The sequence below is a fragment of the Chrysemys picta genome, chromosome 3 (assembly GCF_011386835.1).
Source record: "Chrysemys picta bellii isolate R12L10 chromosome 3, ASM1138683v2, whole genome shotgun sequence".
NCBI lineage: Eukaryota > Metazoa > Chordata > Testudines > Emydidae > Chrysemys > Chrysemys picta.
Window position 1 is genome coordinate 63,368,699 of NC_088793.1, and position 23,988 is coordinate 63,392,686.

The 23,988-nt window shown below is 44.8% G+C and overlaps 1 protein-coding gene across 3 annotated transcripts in view; it reads right to left on the bottom strand.

The window, feature by feature from the left end:
- Positions 1 to 23,988, bottom strand: part of PHIP (pleckstrin homology domain interacting protein) — a 334,334-nt gene that overhangs the window by 60,014 nt on the left and 250,332 nt on the right. For all 3 annotated transcript variants that reach the window (XM_065588082.1, XM_065588081.1, XM_065588080.1), the window contains exon 24: positions 1,911 to 2,030. In XM_065588082.1, coding sequence (XP_065444154.1) covers positions 1,911 to 2,030 — 120 coding nt within the window. The remainder of the gene's footprint in view (positions 1 to 1,910; positions 2,031 to 23,988) is intronic.

The following is a 23,988-nucleotide window of genomic DNA, read 5'->3' on the forward strand; positions in this document are numbered from 1 at the left end:
TTTGACATGATTTTCTCTTAAGTACCAGTCATCATGGATTTGTCATCACCGTATTATCTTCTAGGTGTTTGCAAATTGATTGCTTACTTATTTGCTCCATTATCTTTCTGGGTATTGAAGCTAAGCTGACTGGTCTGTAATTCCCCAGGTTGCCCTTATTTCCCTTTTTATAGATTGGCACTATATGCCCTTTTCCAATGCTCTGGAATGTACCCCATCTTCCATGACTTTTCGAAGATAACTGCTAATGGCTCAGATATCTCCTCAGTCGGCTCGAGTATTCTAGGATTTATTGATCAGGACCTCGTGACGGAAGACATTTAGCTTGTCTAAGTAATTTTTAACTTGTTCTTTTCCTATTTTAGCCTCTGATCCTTCCTCATTTTCACTGGCATTCACTATTTGAGACATCCAATTGCTACTATCCTGTTTGGTGAAAACTGAAACAAAAAGGTCATTTAGAACTTCTGCCATTTCCACATTTTCTGTTATTGTCGTCGTCCCCCCACTTCCATTGAGTAATGGGCCTTAGTCTTCCTCTTACTTCTAATGTATTTGTAGTATGTTTTCTTGTTATCCTTTACATCTCCAGCTAGTTTGATCTTGTTTTGTGCCTTGGCCTTTCTAATTTTGTCCCTTTATACTTGTATAATTTGTTTACATTCATTCTTTGTAATCTGACCTAGTTTTCACTTTTTGGAGGACTTTTTTCAATTTGAGATCATTGAAGATCTCCTGGTTAAGCCAGGGTGGTCTCTTGCCATACTTCCTATCTTTCCTACACAATGGATAGTTTGCTCTTGTGCCCTTAATAACGTCTCTTTGAAAGAATGCCAACTCTCTTGAACTGTCTTTCCCCTTAGACTTGCTTCCCATGGGATCTTACCTACCAACTCCCTGAGTTTGCTAAAGTCTGCCTTCTTGAAATCCATTATCTTTATTGTGCTGTTTACCCTCTTACCAGTCCTTAGAATCATTAACTCTATCATTCCATGATCCACTTTCAAATTCTTAACCAGTTCCTCCCTATTTGTCAAAATTAAATCTAGAACAGCTTATCCCCTAGAAGCTTTCTCCATCTTCTAAAATAAAAAATTGTCTCCAATACATTCCAAGAATTTATTGGATAATCTGTGCCCTGCTGTGTTACTTTCCCAACAGATGTCTGGGTAGTTGAAGTTCCCCATCACTACCAAGTCCTGTGCTTTGGATGATTTTGTTAGTTATTTAAAAAAAACATCATCCACCTCTTCTTCCTGGTTAGGTGTAGTAGACCCATACCATAACATCACCCTTGTTTTTTTTAACCCCTTTTATCCTTACCCAGAGACTATCAACAAGTCTGTCTCCTATTTCCATCTCAACCTCAGTCCAAGTTTATACATTCTTGATATATAAGGCAATACCTCCTCCCTTTTCCCCCTACCTGAGCAAGTGTACATTTCTATACCAATAATCCCACCAAGTCTCTGTGATGCCAGCTATGTCATAGTTGTGCATATTAACTAGTATTTCCAGTTCTTCCTGCTTTACTTCTCGCTTTAGTATACGGGGCATATACCCCATTGAAGTAAAAAAGGTGAGGAAAGGCACAGGAGAAATACAGTGCAATAAAAAAACCCCATCACAATAGTGTGGAAAAAGAAAAGGGATAGCCCAAATGTGACATAGCATTTAGAAGATTTTAAGGCGCGCAGAGGCAGTGTAGAATGTGCTGACAGAGAAACTTTCATTCTGAAAGAAAATAATTTTGGCTTGATTAAAATTAAGCTTTAAAGGGAGTTTTAATCAATCCAAAATGTTCAGAAAAATAATGATGAAAAATAATTACATACATTTCTAAAAAAGTTACGTAAAAAAGCTGAAAAACTGGAAATGGAAAGCAAGAATCTTGAGAAAAACAAAAATACCTCATCACCCATTTGTGGCACAAACGGACACCGACGAGGAATAGTATCTGTAATCCATGCTGAAGGCAGCCATTCTTCCAACGTCAAGCCATTTTCTGCCAAAACTCCTACAGCCAACCTCTAAAGAAAATGCATACAATAATATATTAATAAGAATAGTTCACCTTTTACCCAAACTCACAATTTATCCCCAAAATATATTATCATTTTGTCAAAGTCTCAACTAGAATTTTGTGAAAATGATTTTTATCATAAAAAGGAAAATAAATGACATCACCAGATTAGAAATGCTATTGAAAAGTTTAGGGTATTTTTATAGTGGAGCTATGAAATGAAACTTTTTATAATCAAAACAATGAAACTTGAATTAATACTTTTTTACCCAAATAACATTTGATTAATGTACATAAAGTATGAATTTATTAGCATCCAGCCATGTGACAAGTTTTGAGGGTTGAGAGATAAACAATTGAAATTTTCCAAATTCTGTATTTTATTGCACACAAAAAAAACCTATGTTAAAAGAACATTATTAAAGATCCAGTGTTGACTGTTCTTTGGAGATTTTAAAGATGAAGCTCTAGCAAGTCTTTACTAAGCATGACCAAAATAGGACAAATTTTCATGGGAATAGCAAAAACCACATCTCTGACACAAATACCACTCCACCAGCCAATTTCAAGTGCCTACCTTCAAAGTATGGAGGTGTTAGAGCTTCTCAAAGAAAAGGCTGCCAGAATAATACACAGCGCAACCAGCCCTGTCTATAATATATACACATTAGGAAGTTCAGTATCAGAGGGGTAGCCATGTTAGTCTGAATCTGTAAAAAGCAACAGAGGGTCCTGTGGCACCGTTAAGACTAACAGAAGTATTGGAGTATAAGATTTCGTGGGTGAATGCCCACTTCATCAGACACAAGACCTGGAAGAATAATACATAGCACAACCAGCCCTGTCTATAATATATACACATTAGGAAGTTCAGTTAGTTACCCTACAGTAACTGTGTTTCTTTGAAATGTTGTAAGTGTGGATCCTGCTCTAGGTGTGAATGCGACCCATGAATTGGGAGACTGAATTTTTCATTTTTTTAATTTTACAAATAATGTCCAGCGGAGCCTCCCATACGAGGGCATAAAGGGTGGAGTGGCTATGACCCTCCCCTCAGTTCTCTCACAATTTAAAGCCGGTGTCGCTGAGGACTCCGAAAAATAAGAATGGAAGGTGGGTCGTGGGACTACATCATTTTGAAGAACCTCAATTATTGTAGGGTAAATAACTGTACTTTCTTGTTCGACTATGTGTTAGTGTAAATACCACTCTAGGTGACAGGCAAGAAGAATCCTCACTGGATGCGAGTGAAGAATCTCAGTTGTATTAATCAAACATGGATTGAAGTACTGCTCTTCCATATGCGACATCTGCTCTGTCAGCCATGTCAAATGCACAGCATTTCACAAAGGTCATTGAGTTGCTCCATGTGGCTACCTTACAGATCTCAGCTATCTGTATAGTTCTAAAGCAGGCTGAAGATGCTGTCTGCACCCCACGTGGAGCGTCTGCAGGGAGAGCCTTGCCATACAACAGATAGTAAGTAGGTAGAAATGCACTGAATAATTCTCTTTGAGATTCTCAGGGATGAGATGGCTTGGCCTTTTGATGTATTGGATATGGCCACAAAGAGCCAGGGAGAAAGTCTGAAAGTCTTGTTTATGTCATATAGCTGGGCCCCAGTAACATCCAGAATACAAAGCTTCTTTTCTCCTGGTGATGAGTGTGGCTTTGAGAAGAATGGTAAGGTGACAAACTGGCTTAGGTGACTTCTGAGATCACTCTGTGGATGAATTTAGAGTCCGGTTCCATCACCACTTCGTTCCTGTGGAAGGATATATATCGCAGTTCAGCCACAAGAGCTCGCAGTTCACTGACTCTACATGCTGATGTGATGGCTATCAGAAACACCATCTTGATAGTGAGGTGGTATAAAGAACATTCTGCTGATGGCACAAATGGCGACTCCAGGCTTCACTACGCTACAATGTGGGAGTAGGGTCCTTAGTTGGAAGGCAGGTAGGGAGAAGGTCCTTGAGGAATCTCAACACTGTAGGGTATGAAAAGATTGAGTATGACTGTATCAGAGCAAGACATGCTGATATGACTTCTAGATGAATTTTAAGGAAGATAAAGGCTAGTTTGGCTTGTTTCAGAAGCAGCATATAGTCCAGAATCTTTGGTATAGGATCTGAGTTGGATTCACATTGTTTTGAGCTTCTCATTTGGAAAATCTTTGCCATTCTGTAAAAGGATCTTCTGGACCTGTAGGGAGCAGTCTTCATCTGTCTTCCTCAATAAGCCAACATTCAGGTCACCAAGCACGGCTATGGAGCCAGATGAAATATTTGTCCTTAGTTCTGAGACAGCATTTCCAGGCAGGTGGGAAGTCATTTTGGGGGTGGGGGGCTGGCTGGACAAATGCAGGCGATCCAACAGCCAAAATCGTCTCAGCCAGCAGGGCAATATTATGATGACTGTAGCTTTGTCCCATTTGATCTTGGATATGCTCTTAGGGGTCAGAGTGATCAGTGGGAAGGCATACAGCAGTCCTCAAGACCATTGAAGTACAAAGGTGCTAGGAAGGGAGCTGGGGCTCATACTGCCCATGGAGCGGAAATCCCTGTATTTGGCATTATCTGCCATGGTGAAGAGGTCTATGGTGGGCGTTCCCATCAACGAAATATTTCCACGGTGACTAGCTGTGGCGGCTTACCACATTTCTGCCTAGAAAGTCCACCAGGTCATTGCTGAGCCCTGGTAGGTGTAGAGCTATCAGAGTCACTCCTTGCCAATACGACTGTTCTTGGAACTTGATCACCTCCAGGCAGAGAGGAGATGATCAAGCACCTCCCTGTTTGTTGAGTGTATTGCCGACATGTTGCCTGTCACAATCGCACTGTGGGTGTTTCAGAGGATGAGAAGGAATGCCATATAAGCCAGTCTGATAGCTCTCAGTTCCAAGTTGTTCATGTGAAGTTTTAGATCATCTTGAGACCCTGAAGCTTGCATTTTCAGATGGTTCCAGTGGGCACCACAGTCTGTCCATGATGCAACTCTCCAGCATCATCATTGGGAAAGGGAACAAGAAGTGTATCCCTTTTCTTACATTCAAAGGATATAGCCATCACTTAAGTTCCTGCAGGATATGGGGGGGGGGGGGAGGAGGGAGACTGACTTGTTTGGTAATAAGGTGTGTGGATGGAATATACACTATCCTCAGCCACTATTGTAATGGCTGCAGGCCAAGTCTGGCAAGCTGCATCACACGTATATGCACAAGGACATATGACCAAAATGTCCCAAACATGCACACACAGTGATCTGCAGGTCATACACTGTTGACCGAAGGGACCAGAACCTGTACTCTGGCATAAAAGCTTTCACCAAACTTGAGTTAAGCACAGTGCCCATGAACTCTATTGTCTGAGCTAGTACGAGAGATTATTTCACATACTTCACCAGAAGTTTTAAGGGAAAGAATAGGGAGAAGATGCAATCCAGAGCACTCTCTTCTTGGGACCTGCCTCTGATCAGCCAGTCATTTAGACAGGGGCAGACAGGGATTCCCTCCTTCCTTAGATAAGTCATTACTATGGCCAGAAACTTGGTTAACAGTCAGCATCAGAGAGAATCTGAAAAGCAAAACCCTGTATGGGTAATGGTAAGGCCCCACTGGGAATCTTAGGTATTTTCTGTGGACCGGAAGCTGAGAACTGCAAACCAGTTATGAACTTGACAGAGGCAAACATTACCCCCTGAACCTTACTCCTGTAACAACTAAACAGGCAGGCTGCTAATGTTCCCATTGTTAGTTAATTGTTCCCATTCTTAGTCAATTAAGGCTTTACCTTGCCAGAGTACAAAAAGGAGCCTTATTGTAAATGACAGTAAGGGAATCCTCAGCTAGGAAAGTCTATGTGCTTTCTCCTTTTTCCTGTGCCAAAGAGGCACAATGGGGTTAGATTACAGCTCAGGACCTATTTTACTTATCCCATTAAAAAAAATGCAAGACAATGATTAGCAAAATGGTACGACTTTCAAGCGTGAAAGTCTGAGCAATTTAAAGCAACGTTCTACTTTATAGAACACCAAACACCAATATAAAAGTAACGTCATTTAAATGAAAATCCAGGATTATAACTGGAATGCAGGGTTACCAAGTATTTGTAACTTAACTTTCATGTGTTTAGAAAATGCTGAACAGTTACTGTGATTTTTTTTCTATATGGTAGTTTAAATAAATTACCAAAAATAAATGAAATGGGAGTGATTATATTGCATTTTTTGACAAATAAAATATGCAGATTTTTTGATTTTTTGGTGCAGAATTCTCCCAGGAGTAGAGCCTGAGACCATATGCATGTTTGTTGAGTCTCCTTATGTACAGAATAGGACAAAGAACTCCTTTTTTCTTCTTCAGAACAAGGAAATATCAGGAGCAGAAGTGTCTTTCTCTGTACTATTATTATTTCATTATTACACTGGTCTACAATTTTTGAGAAGTCGTCTGCTTCAGAGATAAAATGAGCTATTTATTATGTATTTTGATGTGCTGAATTCAAATATGGCAATTAAAACAACTGATTGGCTACTGTTTCTAAGATACTTAAGTTTTTACATTTTATGTCAATGTATATTGTGTAGATAGTATAGTTTTACTCATAAATTGTAAACCTAGGTCTTTTCATGTGTTTATGGTTGCTTTACATGATAATATTTCACCTGTCCTGTTTATGTAACACTTTAAAAATCAGCAAAAGGGTTCTATAAAAAATTTATTATGAAACAAAAGGCAAAAAACTATTATGTACATAGTTTAGTCCTATTCAGTGTCTACTCGGCGCTTCTTGGCTTGTCTCTTGTATTCATTAAATGGAGCATCTCTTGTCACTGTCCAGCAATAGTCTGCAAGCATTGATGGGCTCCATTTGCCCTGATAGTGTTTCTCCATTGTTGCAATGTCCTGGTGAAATTGCTCGCCGTGCTCGTCGCTCACTGCTCCGCAGTTCGGTTGAAAAAAATCTAGATGAGTGTGCAAAAAATGTATCTTTAGTGACATGTTGCAACCAAGGCTTTTGTATGCCTTGAGGAGGTTTTCCACCAACAACCTGCAGTTGTCTGCCTTGTTGTTTCCGAGAAAATTTATTGCCACTAACTGGAAGGCTTTCCATGCCGTCTTTTCCTTGCCACGCACTGCATGGTCAAATGCATCATCTCGAAGAAGTTCACGAATCTGAGGACCAACAAAGACACCTTCCTTTATCTTAGCTTCACTTAACCTTGGAAATTTTCCACGGAGGTACTTGAAAGCTGCTTGTGTTTTGTTAATGGCCTTGACAAAGTTCTTTATCAGACCCAGCTTGATGTGTAAGGGTGGTGACAAAATCTTCCTTGATTCAACAAGTGGTGGATGCTGAACACTTTTCCTCCGAGGCTCCAATGATTGTCGGAGTGGCCAATCTTTCTTGATGTAGTGGGAATCTCTTGCACGACTATCCCATTCGCAGAGAAAACAGCAGTACTTTGTGTATCCAGTCTGCAGACCAAGCAAGAGAGCAACAACCTTCAAATCGCCACAAAGCTGCCACTGATGTTGGTCATAGTTTATGCACCTCAAAAGTTGTTTCATGTTGTCATAGGTTTCCTTCATATGGACTGCATGACCAACTGGAATTGATGGCAAAACATTACCATTATGCAGTAAAACAGCTTTAAGACTCGTCTTCGATGAATCAATGAACAGTCTCCACTCATCTGGCTCGTGAACGATGTTGAGGGCTGCCATCACACCATCGATGTTGTTGCAGGCAACAAGATCACCTTCCATGAAGAAGAATGGGACAAGATCCTTTTGACGGTCACGGAACATGGAAACTCTAACATCACCTGCCAGGAGATTCCACTGCTGTAGTCTGGAGCCCAACAGCTCTGCCTTACTCTTGGGTAGTTCCAAATCCCTGACAAGGTCATTCAGTTCACCTTTTGTTATGAAGTGTGGTTCAGAGGAGGAGGATGGGAGAAAATGTGGGTCCTGTGACATTGATGGTTCAGGACCAGAAGTTTCATCCTCTTCCTCGTTTGACTCAAGTGAGAATGATTCTGGTGCATCAGGAACCGGCAGGACTTCTCCGTGGGGTACTGGGCGTAGAGCTGATGGAATGTTTGGATAATGCACAGTCCACTTCTTCTTCTTTGACACACCTTTCCCAACTGGAGGCACCATGCAGAAGTAACAATTGCTGGTATGATCTGTTGGCTCTCTCCAAATCATTGGTGCTGCAAAAGGCACAGATTTCCTTTTCCTGTTCAACCACTGGCGAAGATTTGTTGCACAAGTGTTGCAGCATATGTGTGGGGCCCACCTCTTGTCCTGATCTCCAATTTTACAGCCAAAATAAAGGGGATAGGCTTTCTTAACCATAGTGGTTATACTGCGCTTTTGTGATGCAAAAGTCACTTCACCACAAACATAGCAGAAGTTATCTGCACTGTTCACACAAGTAGGAGGCATCTCTGCTCACTTTGGCTAAACAGAAATGTGTCCCTTTGCAAAATCAAACACTGACAAATAAGAGAGCACGACACTGTATGATTTCTAGAGCTGATATAGGGCAATTTATTCAGCAGAGTGATGTAAGCTTCGTTATGATTGCATCATCCATGACTTCTAGGAATAACATGATACAATTCATATCATGTATGATGCAATACCAGCTTCAGATTGCATCATTAATTGTTTTGCCTAAAAAGCAAGTACTGTCCAAACCCAGTCATAGATTTATTGATAGATCCAGTCAAAGATGTATTTTAGTCATTTCTGGTTTAAATTGAGATCCCTTCCCTTTATAACTCACTTATCCTCCGCCATTCCCAAGTCAAGGGTCGTATATACTGACCCAATAGCATATCTTGAAAACTAGAGCCAATCAACAATTTTAAGCATCATTTTCGTTCTCAGTGACCCAGAATTAGTAAAGTTTGACTACATTTATTTCAGAAGCATTTTGGCTGTAGAGCAGCGTTATCGTAGCATTTAAAAGCCCCAGTCATGGATCAGGACCCTACAGTGCTCTACAAGTGCAGAACAAAAAAAGGACAGGTCCTGCCTGAAACAGCTCTCAATCAAAGAGACAGCAGACCAATACACAGAATGACAAGTGAGTACAAGGAAACAATAAGCCCAATGAGGGTTCAGTATGGGTCAGCACAATAAGCTGTGGTCTCAGTACACCAGCAGCCTAGTTATAGGAACTTCCACTATGGCTCTTAGACAAAGCCATGAGGTCACTTAAATTTGCAATAGGCTCTCATGAGAAGGGTCCTTGAAGAGGGACAAGGAAAGGGAGTGGGTAGGGAGCAGACAAACAGGATTGGATACGGTAGCCATGGGCTGTGATCTCCAGCACCCATCTGTCTGATGTTATAACAAGACCACGTCCAGTAGAGGGGCAAGGCAGCTTTCCAAGGTAATGTTCTGTGGACTGGTTCTTATGCAGCTCTCGACTATCTTCTCCATTATGCTGACAGGTCATTATGGCAGAGTGTGGCCGAGGTGGAGGAGAGCTGATGCCCCATGTTGTAACACAGGTACTCCATGTGTCTGTGTTAAGATACAGAATGCACTCTCTGCTGGTGCGATGGTTGAAGACTGGTTGATGCCTTTCAATAGGGTGGAGGAATGTAGATTTCCAGAAAGTGTAGTTGCTTTGGAATCTTTCAGCAAGTGTAAGGAGCTATCAGTTTGTTCGCTGAACGGCTTCAAGCACTGAAAGGGCAAGTCCTAAACCATGGCTTGTGCCTATGAGGGATACAAGAGGTTTGGAGTCATGCCATTCTCTGCATGGTCACTGCAGTGGCCAGAGACCTGCCAGTGATGTCAGAGGTGTTCATTACCTGTAGAGCATTGTGGCCACAAGTTGGCCTGCTATTATAATATCTTTCAGCTCCTCTCTGCTTTCATGATGGAGGTTGGCCAGGAAAGATGTAATCTTGTCCCATGTTAAAAAGTTGCATTTGGCCAGAAATGCCTGGCACTTGGCCACCTTCAATTGTAGCAACGCATTTCTTCCAAACATATCTAAGTGTTTGTGATCCTTGTCCTTTGGTATGTTCTAGGTGGATCTCAATGTCTCCTGGACAACCAAGACCAGCAGGGAGCCAGAGTTGGGATGGGTGTTAAAAGTGCTTGAATCCTGAGAGGGATACCTGGCAGGGTGGATAAAAATCAATGATTTTTTAATAAAAAATCGATTTTTTTTATTTAAATCAGATTTTTTTGATAAAATTATTTTTGAGGAAAAACCTATCTAAAGATAGTTTTAATTAAGATACATTATAGCTCAACGATATCTCATCATGGAATAGAGATTATAAATTCTAATTCTATAATATAAGACAATATATTCATGTAATGTTTAAGAAAATTTTTGTAAATGAGTTCCAATAGTTCATGGATTAGGGACCCAATCTTATGGGGTTCCAGGGGCTTCTGTATAGATTATTTGGGTTAATCTTTCTATCTACCCAATGGGACTCAGTGCTCAGTCTAGAAGATACCATCAGAGATGCTTAGTTTTGCAGTTCTCAAACTGTGGATTTGTGTCTCCAGAGATAACATGCTTAACAACAACAAAAATGTTGTTAAAATAAATAAACAAACAAATATACAGAGGTGAGAAATAACAGACCTCACCCCTATTGTCCCTCTGCAAATTTGTGTACACAGAGTCAATCCCTTACCACTCTCTAAAAGTGCAAAGTTTCAAAAAGTTCAATGACTAGAAGATTGTTGTGGGCAGAATAGATCCGGACAAGGAGAAGAAATCTGGAGATAAATGTGAGAAGAGAGGGACAGGCAGTAGAAACAAAAATGAAACTGTTTGAGCAGCATATTCCAGAAGTCTTGAGGTCTTTCTGAGTGTAGCCTTCATTGATTTGAGATCTACCATACCATTCTCTCACTAGAAGGGAAAACCTGTAATGGCAGCAGGCCGTAAAAGAGACATGGTTTGGGAATATTTTAATGAAGTTCCTCTACCTGTGGGTAAGACAGGCATGCGTGCAAAAGACAAACAGTGCAACAAAGAAATGCAAGGCCTGGTTGCCCAAATGAAACAACATCAATGGAAGTGGTCCTTCTCAGGAGGAAGCTGCGTTGAAGATGATGAAAGGAACATGTCTGAACATGCAGGATCTTCAGGTTGGTAAACTTTTTTATTTCATACTTCTTTCTTAAGGACTGCCTGTTTTCCTTCTGGACTATGTTTGAGCAAAAAATATAGTTGTTACTCTATGGTACTATCATTTTAGATGTAACTGTGATAAAAAAATTAATAGCTGAAATAGGCAGATCTTCCTTTTACAATTTCACCTTTAAAGTAGCACTGAGTCTCAGTGAATGCAATGAGTAATACTAAATGAGCAGTATGGTGGTAATAATAATTAAATAACTGCATTGATTTATTTTGTTTAGGCGAATCCATCCTCAACATACAGGATTCTGAAGACTATCCACCTTCAAGATCACCATCATTTTCTATAGTTTCAGAGTTATCTGCCAATGATAGTGTTTCAGTCACTTCATGTATGTCACATAGCCACAGTGTATCACCTGTAGCAAAAGGAAAAAAAATCTCCATCATCCAGAAACAATGATAGATAAATTTGTGATAAGAACCAGCAGATTACAAAAAGAGGTAACTGATGAAAAAACTGCCTGGTTTGTTTATGCAACAAACTCTCCTTTCTGTATGATTGAGAACACACACTTCATTAACATGGTTCAGTCATTACGACCAGGATACAGTCCACCCAACAGAGCAGATGTCGCAGGCAAATTGCTGGACAAAGTGTATGAAAGAGAAATTGAGCAGTGTGCAAAAGGTCTAGGGGGTAAAATTGTTAACCTGAGTCTTGATGAGTGGAGCAATATCACAATGATCCTGTTGTATGTGCTTGTGTGACAACAGAAGAAGGGAATGTCTTCCTTATAGAAACAATTGATACATCAGGAAATGCACACACAGCAGAATACTTACAAGTAGCAGCAGTAAAAGCTATAACAAACTGTGAAAAAAAAATCAAATGTCTAGTACGCAGCTTGGTCACAGACAACGTTGCAAATGTATCCAAGATGAGAAGAAATTATTTAGAAGAGAGTCCCAAGCTAATAACATATGGTTCTACTGCTCATTTGATGCACCTCCTAGCCAAAGACGTCAGTGTTCCAGAAATAAAGGCTAATGTTCTTGAAATTGCAAAATACTTCTGTAACAACCACTTTGCAGCAGCTGCTCTGAAAAAAGTGGGAGGAACCAAGCTAACTCTCCCATAACACATCTGATGGCACTCAGTAGTGGACTGTTTTGAGCACTATATCAAGAACTGGCCTAATCTGATGACAGTTTGTGAACAAAATTGTGTAAAAATAGATGGCACTGTTACAGACAAAGTTCTCAACATTGGGCTTAAAAGAAATGTTGAACACATGCTGAGTACCCTGAAGCCTATTTCTGTAGCCTTGAACAAAATGCAGGGAAATCGCTGTTTTATTGCTGATGGTGTTGAAATTTGGAAGGAACTGAGGGAGATCTTAAAAAGAGAAATATGCAATGACAGAGTTAAATTACAAGCATTAAAAAAACCAATGGGTCAAGCACTATCTCCAGCTCATTTTCTTGCAAATATTCTCAATACTTGGTACCAGGGTCAAACCTTAACTGCTGAAGAAGAGGAGCTGGCTATGACATGGACTTCCAGCAATCATCCCTCCATAATGCTAACTATAATAAACTTCAGAGCTAAGTGTGAACCACTCAAAAAATATATGTTTGCTGACGATGTTTTAAAGAAAGTCACACCAGTGAATTGGTGGAAGTCACTTGAGCACTTGGATTCAGAGACTGTTGAAGTGATAATCTGACATTTAACAGCAGTAGCTTCTTCTGCCAGTGTAGAAAGAATATTTTCTTCCTTTGGACTAATTCGTTCCAAATTGAGAAATTGTTTGGGACCTGAAAAGGCAGGAAAGCTTGTTTTTCTTTTCTAGATTATGAACAAACAGAAAAATGAAGGTGAAGACGATTGAGTTAGCTGCAGAAGCCAATATTTTAAATTTCTCATGTTGACCTTGCTGACATAGTCGATTTAATTTTTGTGGGTTTTTTTTAAATATTTCATTTAACTATTTTAGTTAAAAACAATTTTAACAAAAACAAACCTGATTTTAAAACACCTGAATGTTTAACTAAATTCAAAAAGTCATATCCTTGTTTTGTTAAAATATTATGTTTGCTGTTGGGAAAAAAATGCAGAATATATAACGTTGTTGTTTTAATTAAATAAAACAATTTAAATGTCTGTCTGGCGATGTTCTCCTCCTAATACAGCATAGCAAGAAAATCCTCCAAATATTAATGATTAACCTGTTGAATTGGAGATAGTTCACCTCCCAATGACTTCATAAATATCTGCTTCAATTGCTTTGGTAAATGAAATAACCGAACAATCATTCATTTTCTCATATAGCTGTAAAACTAATCTGAAAAGTTTTCAAAATAAATCACTTAAAAATGTATAGTGTGTTCCTTCTAAAAATGAAACCTACATCTATCTCTGAGTTGTGAAGATTATGTATTAAGGTTATAACAACCAACAAGAATGCACTTTTATGTAGAAATCCATGATTAAGTCGAGTCTTCCTGACTAGTGATTTAAATCAATTTGATTTAAATCAAATCCACCCTGGTACTGTTTTTCAGCATGCTTTGTGGGTCTTATAGTGGTTTGTGTTTGCCACAAAAGTTCTTGCCAGATCTAGGAGGTCTACATTTATGGGTAGGAGCAATCCTGGAGAGACCAATGGCTGAGAAAACTTTAAATAGCTTGTGAGTCTTCTCACAGATGACCACAGGCTCAATGTCCCAGGTGTCCGCAATCTTCACCAGCAGCTCTTGATAGGCTCTGACATTTTCCAGTGCTGGTATTTGGGTGGAGATTACAGTCTCATCTGTGGTTGGATGCTGATTGTTAGATGATATTGATCAATTATTGCATCCTGGCAGATTCTTATGTATATTGACCTGCCTTTGATGCTGTTTACCACACAGTATTTTGAAACCTAGCAGTGAGAGGGATCTTTGGCCTTTGGATCTTGTTCCTCTCTGTATTTCAGAAATTGAGGTTTTGCTAGTGAAGCTGCAGGAGAGGAGGACCTCCTCTTCTTCTGCAAAGGTTGGGACCAGCTCCAAGGCCTGATAAGATGGTCCCCACAATAGCCTCAGGAGGTGCCGGGGTAACTTCTTGAGCTCTTGTCCCAGTGTTTTTAGCACTCTGCTTTAACATCGGGGCTGTCAACGGTTTCAGTGCTGGGGGTGGCACCAATGTTGATGTCAACACTGGGTGTGGCTTCTGTGCCACTTCCTCTGCAGAGGTCTTCAAGCTTGGCTCTTCTGGATCAGATGCCACTCTCATAGACTTCTCCAGAAGGTGGAGCTTCAGCCTCATATCCCTCTTCTTCTGGGTTCTTGCAGAGAAGGAGTAGCAGACCAAGAATCTGCTTAGGAGGCAAGACTCTTCCAAGCAGAACAGGCATCTGCTATGTATGTCTTGTAATGTAATTAGCCCATCATAAGATGGATAAGGTTGAAGCCTGTGGGTTTTGAGCCCACTATTATAAGTACCTGTTTACGAGGGTCTGTACATGAGAGGGAGCATTGTTCAGGGGAGTCTGCAAACAGCTTTCAGCATGACAAGCCCTACAACAGACTAGGGTAATAAAAATAAAAGAATAAATGTGGTACTGAAGAACCACAAAAGGTCTGAATAAGATTATGAGATATTTTGCTGAAGCTAAGTCTAGTGGGTTGGACGCCAGCTAGATTCCTTCTTGATGCCAAGGACAGCAAGACAGAACTGAGGGAAGGTCATAGGTGCCCTGCCATTTTTGCCCTCAGATGAGAGCAAAAGGCAACATAGGGTGCATATGTGGCCTCAATGGACGTTGCTATTCAATAAAAAAAATACATTAAAAAAAATCCAGTCGAACATGCACAGGGTGCATGTGCATCCAGATTAAGATACATACTGACCATAATTGAAGAATTTCTGTCTATTTTAGTTTTCAAAAAAGCACTTAACTGATAAAGCCCAGGCACTTGAAGTTATTTATACTAACACATGCATTAGAACAATATTCACATAAGGATCCTTTCAACCTAGTGTCAAATATGAAAATTTAATCCAATTTACTCTAACCCACACAGAGAAAGTTTGAGAGAAAATATAGGTCTTGCAGCCGGTTCTGAGAGTTAACAAATCCAGGCTTTGTGAAACAAAAGATGAAAACTGGAGTAAATTCCAGAGGTTAGGACACCTCAATAAATATGCCCTGCTGTTAGCCACTTCTTGAATAAACTATACATGCACAAGTACAGATTTTAGTTTCTCTGCATATGTCTACATGACAAGCAGAAACCTGTGGCAGAGAGTCCCAGAACCTGGCTGTACAGACTCAAGTTCGTGATACAGCACTTAAAATAGTAGAGGTTCACACTCAGGCTTGGGCTCCAAAGCCTAGAGGGGTGGACTTCTACAGAGCTATTTTTGGTGCCATAGGTCAAGCCCAAGTCTGTAGGCCTAGGCTCTGAGACTTGCTGCTATGCCACAGAGATGTACCCTCATTGTGTTATTTGGATCACGTCTTAGCCAAATTAGTTCTCATCCAAGCTCCAAATTTTATCTAGACTGGGTAAATCACAGTTCCATAACCTGATCTGATAAAATGGAGACAGAGTTTTGTTTCTTCTGTATAGAAAGCAGCACTGTGCACTCCACCTACCCAATTCCTCGTAAGGGTCTCCACTCACAATGGAGAGAGAGAGAGAGAGAGTGTGTGTGAGAGCGAGAGAGAGAGAGACAGACAGACAGACCGACACAAAGTATGAGAGAGCTCTTGGGTCAGATGACGAATACTATCTTCTGAGACCTCAAAACCAAGTATTAGAGCCACTCAAGCAACTCCATCTACTGCTGCTAGGTTTCACAACGTGCAGTAAACAGTATCAAAGGCAGGTCAACATGCCTAAGAATCTGCCTGGATGCAATATCTGCCTGGATTAATCTGCCCCAATCTACATGGATTAATATAATTGAACAATCAGCAAAGATAAAGCAAACAGTGAAATCAGCCATGTATCCTTAACAATCCTCTCTCTTCTTAAAAGGGAGATATGAGACAGGAAAATAATTGGAGAGACTGGCCATGTTGGGAGATGGTTTCTTAAAAATGATTCTAACATTAGCTTCTATAAGAGATGCTAGCTCTTTCCCCTCCAACGAGACACTGGCAATCTCCTCCAATAATGGGCATCATATTTCATTCCACCTTTTACTAGCCTGCATCAGACAAGAAATATCAGTCGATAACCTGGGTTATGGACTCAACAGCCAACAGAATCTCAAACTATAGCATCTGAAATTCAAGCAGAGAAGAATAGTTTCATTTGTCCCTCATCCCCAACTTGATATGTATGATTCCAATGCAGATACTGACTGAGTTGTCTAAGTGATATTTTCTAACCAATGTGAAAATCCTCACAGTGCAAAATGCTTGATTCTGTAACCAAGATGACATCAGCTGAATTAACAAGTCTGCTCCCCCCGCAACAGTTCCATTGACCTGTAACTTTAACTTCACAGAAACTACAGTGGAAATGAGGATTTCCTCATCTCCTGAACAATTGTGGTGCAATATTAGAAATACTTTTATACCACAGTACATTCAGAACAATAGCACTCACTACTAGTCCTTTGCCCTTTTTGTTTGTAACAGATTTTCTATACATCATGGTAACTTGTGAGAATGAAGCCAGGAAAGAGGATGAGGAAAGGGCCACTGAACCAATAGCTGAGGACAAAAAACAATTACAGTGTTATACCAAACCCTCAGTGTAGTGTTCTTTCTTATTTAGTGTACTCTCCAATCAGAGAGCTGAACTGATTCCCTTAACATTTAAAGAGTGACCTTTGCCCCAAAATGGAAGAATGTTTAGTCTATGACAAATGTATAGCCATTACTCCCCTGCTTTAATCTCAGCTCAAAACGGAGATCCAGAAGGTGACCAGCCATATGTATGCCAGAAGCCACTTAAGAGTCCCATAATCATAGAAGTCCTGAAATCTTGCACTAACAGAGAAAAGTCATTATCCATATGAAAACTGGTCATCCAGAAAAAAAATTCTGACAACTCCACCATCACTGTAGAGAGGAACTCGGTCAGCTCAATGAAGAACTCAGAGATGCAATGGGGTAATTTATACAGGAACACAAGTCCTATCTTAACTCCATCCAAGAGTCACACACCAGATGGACATACTTTTGGAATGGAAGCTCTCCTGCATCCAGCCATATGTAACTAATGTGGCTATATCTCTCTATCCCTCCTTTGATTCATACTGAACCGAGTACCCAACAGGAGATAAAAGACAGTTACCTTTTCCATAACTGGTGTTCTTCGAGATGTGTTGCTCATGTCTATTCCACAATAGGTGTGCGTGCTCGCCACGTGCACTGGTGCCCGAAGTTTTTCCCCTAGCCATACCTCTAGTGGGGGAGCGCCCCCGCAACCCCTGGAGTGGTGCCTGCCTGGCGCAGTATAAGGGGAGCTGAGTGCTCCCCCCACCCTCAGTTCCTTCTTGCCAGACAACTCCGATAGAGGGGAAGGAGGGTGGGATGTGGAATAGACATGAGCAACACATCTTGAAGAACACCAGTTACGGAAAAGGTAAACTGTCTTTTCTTCTTCGAGTGACTGCTCATGTGGATTCCACAATAGGTGATTCCAAGCTATATCTGTTGGAGGTGGGTAGGAGTTCACAAGTTCCCAGGATGGAGGACAGCCCTGCCGAACCTGGTGTCATCCCTGGTCTGGGGGACAATCTCATAGTGCGAAGTGAACGTGTGAAACAAAGACCACGTGGCGGCCCTACAAATGTCCTGGATGGGGACGTTGGCCACGAAGGCAGCCGACGAGGCCTGCGCCCGACTCGAGTGTGCCCGCACAATGGGTGGTGGGAGTACATCCGCCAGCTCATAACAGGAATGGATGCACGAAGTGATCCAACTGGAAAGCCGCTGAGTAGAAATCGGCTGGCCCCTCGCGCGCTCAGCCAAGGCGATGAACAGTTGCAAGGACTTTCTGAACAGCTTAGCCCACTCGAGGCAGAAAGCCAGAGCTCACCACATCGAGCATGTGGAGACGGCACTCCTCACTGGACGCATGAGGCTTGGGGCAGAGGACCGGTAGAAAAATATCCTGACCCATGTGGTAGGCGGAGACCACCTTCAGGAGGAACACGGGGTATGGGCGGAGCTGGACCTTGTCCTTATGAAAGACCGTGTATGGTGGCTCAGAGGTCAGGGCCCTGAGCTCCGAGACTCGCCTGGCTGACATGATTGCAACCAGGAAGGCCACCTTCCACGAGAGGTGAGACCAGGAGCACGTGGCCAGTGGTTCAAACGGGGGCCCCGTGAGATGAGCCAACACCAGGTTTAGGTCCCACTGTGGGACCGGGGGTCTAGAATACGGAAAAAGATGATCCAAACCCTTAAGGAACCGGCAAGTCATAGCATGGGAAAATACTGTGTGCCCTTGCACTGGTAGATGGAAGGCCGACATGGCTGCCAAGTCACCTTGACTGACGAGGGTGCCAGGCCCTGGGCCCTCAGGTGGAGGAGACAATCAAGGATAAGCTGGATTGGTGCGGTCACCGGGGTGACACCCTGGTCCACCGCCCACCTAGAAAACTGGGACCACTTCGCCAAATAAGTGCGGTGAGTGGAGGGCCATCTACTTTCGAGGAGGACGTGCTGAACCTGCTCTGAGCACGTCCTATCCTCTCCACCTAACCACTGAGCAGCCACACCGTGAGATCAGGAGCCGCTAGGTCGGGATGGAGGAAGCGGCCCTGGTCCTGAGAGCAACGGCCACGGCGGAGCTACCGCCAGGCCTGAGAGGGTCCCATACCAATGCTGCCTGGGCCACGCTGGGGCAATCAGGAGGATCTGGGCCTTGTCCAACTTTATCTTCTCCAGGATCCTGCTGATTAGAGGGAACGGGGGAAAAGGTGTAGAGAAGCCAGCCTGACCAGGACAGGAGAAAGGCATCGGAGATAGCGCCCCTCCCAAAGCCCCCCCGGAGCAGAACCAGGGGCATTGCTGGTTCTGCCAAGTCGCAAATAGGTCCACTTGGGGAGTTCCCCACCTTTGGAAGAGCCGGTGGGCCACTTCCAGGTGGAGGGACCACTCGTGTTGCAAGGAAAAGTCCCCTGCTCAAGTGATCCACCCTCTCGTTCCGGGTGCCCGGTAGGTGGAAGGCCTTCACGGCAGAGTATCGGGCGCCACCTTGCCTGTTGATGTAGAACATTGAGGCTGTGTTGTCCATGAGGACCTGACTACCTTGCCCTCCAGGTGCGCGCGGAAGGCCATACATGCCAGCCGCACCAACCTGAGCTCCTTGACGTTTATATGTAGAGTCAGGTCTTGAGCTGACCACAGGCCTTGGGTCTGAAAGTTCCCCACATGGGCCCCCAAACCAGGTCCGATGCAGCGGACACTAGCTCCAACGATGAGGCCCTGTCCCTGAATGGGACACCTTGGAGTGTGCTGTTTGGGGCGGAACACCACTGTAGGGAGGCGATCACAGAGTCCAGCATGGTGAGGACCTTGTCCATCCTGTCCGTGGCCTGGGAGAACTTTGATGCCAACCATAGCTGGAGGGGCCTCATCCTGAGTCTGGCATGACGGACCATGTACGTGCACGCCGACATGTGACCCAAGAGTTGCCGGCAAACCCTGGCAGTTGTCACCGGGAACCTTGTACCGAGTCGATAAGACCTTTCAGGGTCTCAAATCTGTCTGGCGGTAGAGAGGCCCTGGCTGACACTGCGTCCAGGAACGCCCCGATAAACTCTATGCGTTGGACCGGGACTAACATGGACTTCGTGTTGTTTATCAACTGGCCCAAGGCGGTGCACGTGGACAGGAGGAGCGCCACATGATCTCTCACCTGCAACTGGGAGGTGCCCTTGACAAACCAATCGTCCAGATAGGGAAATATCTGGACCCCCCGCCGTCTGAGGTAGGCCGCTACCACCGACATGCATTTTGTAAACACCCTGGGGGCAGTGGACAGATCAAACGGGAGGACCATGAATTGGTAATGATTCTGTCCCACCATGAAATGGAGGAAGCGCCTGTGCCCCTCGAATATGTGGATGTGGAAGTACGCGTCCTGTAGATTGAGGGCAGCGTACCAGTCCCCGAGATCCAGGGAGGGGATGATGGAGGCCAGGGAGACCATGCAGAACTTGAGCTTCACCATGTACTGGTTCAGACCTCGGAGGTCCAGGATGGGCCTGAGCTCCCCTTTGGCCTTCGGGATAAGGAAATAACAGGAGTAGTACCCCTTACCCATGAACTCTTCGGGCACCGCCTCTAACGCTCCTAGTCCTAGTCGAGCAGAACTTTGTACGAGGGGTCCCCCAAGAGGGACAGGAGCGGCGGATGGTTGGGCGGGGAGGGTGTAACCTCGGGAGATGGTGTCGAGGACCCATCGGTCCGAGGTTAGCTGCGACCAGTTCTGGGAGGAAAGCACACAACCGATTGGAGAAGGGAAGCTTTATTGGGGGTGGATCCCTGATGAGGACTGGCGGGGTGCCCCCGAGCGTCCCATCAAAAACGCCTTTTCCCTGCTTGCTTGCCCTGGAGGACCCAGGCTGGGGGGGCAGGCCGAGACTGCCTTCGAGGGCGACTCTTATAGTCCCGCTGCTTCTTATGGGTGGCCTCGTACTTCAGGAGGGCGGCCTGGGTGGGAGTTTGCTGTGGCTTGAACTTAGGTTTTGCCGGAGCCAGGACATAGAGGCCCAGAGTCTGGAGGGTCGTGTGGGAGTCCTTCATGCCACACAGCCTTGTATCTGTTTCCTCCGCAAACAGAGCTTTCCTGTCAAACGGGAGATCCTGCATGGAAGACTGCGCCTCGCTGGACAGCCCAGAGAACAGGAGCCATGACGCCCGTCTCATGGACACCGCGGAGGCCATTGATTGTGCGACCGTGTCCGCACCATCCGAGGCTGCCTGCAGGGATGCCCTAGCGGCTGCTGCCCCTTCCTCCACTAGCGCCTTGAACTCCTTCCTATTGTCTCTGGAGGGAGTCCTCAAACTTAGGCAGAGAGCCCCACACATTGAATTCGTACCGGCCCAGGAGAACCCGATGATTCACTACTCGTAACTGGAAGCTCGAAGATGAATAAATTTTCCTTCCGAAAGAGTCCAGTCTCCGAGTCTTTGTTCTTTGGGGTTGGGGCTGGCTGACCCTGCCATTCCTTGTGGTTGACCGACTCGACCACCCGGGAGTTGGGCGCCGGGTGGGTATACAAGTACTCATGCCGCTTAGTGGGTACAAAGTACTTGCGTTCCACCTTTTTAGAGATGGGGACCAATAAGGCCGGTGTTTCCCACAGGGCATTTGAAAAATTAGCCACCCCTTCATGGAGAGGCAAGGCCACCCTACCCGGTACCGATGGGGACAATACGTTAAACAGGGAGTCCGAGGGCTCCTCCATCTCCTCTGCCTGGAGGTGTAGGCTTGCTGCCACCCTCTTTAACAGTTCTTGGTGGGCCCTGAAGTCCTCCTGCAGGAAGGAGGGGGGTGGGGCCGCAATCGCCTCCTTCGGGCAGAGTGAAGAGGCTGGTGCGGTGCTCTGGGTGTCAGCCAGCACCGGAGGGTCCACCACCTGGTTGGACTCTGGGCATGGTGCCGAGAATGTTATGTCCGACTGACTCCTTTCTCCGGGGTCTGGAGAGGGGGGCCGACGATGCTTCCAAAGCTCCGGCCACCGAGCGAGCTCCCACCGGGGGCTGCGTCGGAGACCAAGGTGCCCACTGGCAGCATTGGGCCGGCCATTACACTCGGTGCCACTGAACCATCAAAGGACTGCTACGAATGGAGACCGGGCTGGTGTAAGATCTGCTGCTGTCTCTGGACTGGAAGGAGTGGCGGTGCCGGGTTCTAAGATGGCCACGAGACCACTATCTCAACGTGGAGGATCGGTACTGACGGTAATAGCTGCTCCGTGAACGGCCTCGACGGGCGGACCTGTGACGGCGAGATGCCAGTGATTGACGCCCGGGGCTGCCATGTCTTGGTGGAGACTTGGAAAGGGTGTCTGAGTGATAACGGTGTCGACGACGGTGCCATGACTGACTGCAGTACCCTCTCCGAGACTAGGACTGACAGCGATGCCCCCCGCAGTCCCGTCGATATTCGCTCCTTGAGGACGAGCGGTGCCATGAGTCCCGGCCGGCCAGGACCCAGCCAGACAGTCTGGTCGGCGTCGATCCACCTGGACTCTGCCTCGAGCGGTTGCTGGGTCGTGATTGGTGTTGGGAACATTCCCTCCACTGAAACCGGAAAACCGGAACCGGGCCGGAGGCGACTGTGGAGATCCCAGTGGCGGCTTGCCTCTGGAGTGCGGGGCCGACACCGCCAGCTCTCCGGACACCAGCATGGACATGACATCCCGGGCTGCCTGGAGGGCTTCAGGTGTGAACGGCATCCAGAGAGGCCTGTCCCGAAGGGGCCGGGCTACTCCGCTCAACTTGAGTTTTAGGCCTGGGGCCCGGTGGGGATCGAGGACTGTCCGACATGGGCCTAGCCTCTGTCCCAGACTTCCCTCGGTGCCGCTGAGAAGAGAGAGTCTTCCTGGCCCTCTTGGCATGCCCCATGGACGGGAAAAGGTACTGGCTTGTCGATGGCACTGGAGGGTCGCCACATACTGACGCCGTGGTGCCAGGTACCGGTTCGGAGCAGAGTGCCAGGGTCGGGGTCTGCGTCGACTCCGTCAGGATGGCCCGGAGCCTAATGTCCCTTTCTCTTTTGGTCCAAGGCTTAAACGACTTGCAAATCTTGCACGTTTCGCTGATATGGGTTACTCCCAAGCAGCGCAAACAGTCTGCGTGCGCATCACTTCTTGGCATAGAACGCCTACAAGAGCCGCACGACTTAAACCATGGGGCGCGGGGCATACCCGGGCCCAGGCTCACTGACTAACTAAACAGCTAACTAACTACAGGTACTAACGTTGAACGAACAAACAGTTCTGGGGATGAGCTATAGCAAAGCTGGAGCAGAGCAGTTCCGACGCACCTTCACTGGTGGCAAGAAGGAACTGAGGGTGGGGGGAGCCCGCAGCTCCCCATATACCGTGCCAGGCAGACGCCACTCCAGAGGTCGCGGGGGCACTCCCCCCCTATGGGTACTGCTAGGGGAAAAACTTGCAACACTGGTGCATGTGGCGAGCACGCACACCTACTGTGGAATACAGATGAGCAATCACTCAAAGAACTGGTTAAAATGTTATCCAGCCTAGTTTCCCAAATATATGCAAAGTCAAGGTCTCATCCACAATCATATCATAGATGGTGCTTTTATGCCAAGAAAAGGAGTGTGATATAAATACCTAGATAAATCAGCAATAGTAACTGATTTATTCTAATTAATGCAAGGTTGCTGGAGATCAAGGAGACTGCCACCTAATATCTTGCACTCCCTAGCACAGACTCCTGTTGAGACTGAGGGCTTGTCTATACTTACCGCGCTGGTTCGGCGGCAGGCAATCGAACTCAGAAGTGCTCCCCGTCGACTCCAGTAATCCTGCTCGCCGCGAGGAGTACGCGGAGTCGACGGGGGAGCCTGCCTGCCGGGTGTGGACCGTGGTAAGTTCGAAGTAAGGTATGTCGACTTCAGCTACGTTATTCACGTAGCTGAAGTTGCGTACCTTACTTCGATTTGGGGGTTTAGTGTAGACCAAGCCTGATCTTCAACATTTTATATCTGGATCCACACTTAATACTATTTTCTTGCCCAGGCTCCTTAAGCCACTTCCTACAAGGCCTCTATACTCCCAGTTGATGGTAACACTGCTTTATCTTCTTGGGCACCATAAAGTGGTCATAAAGTGTCACA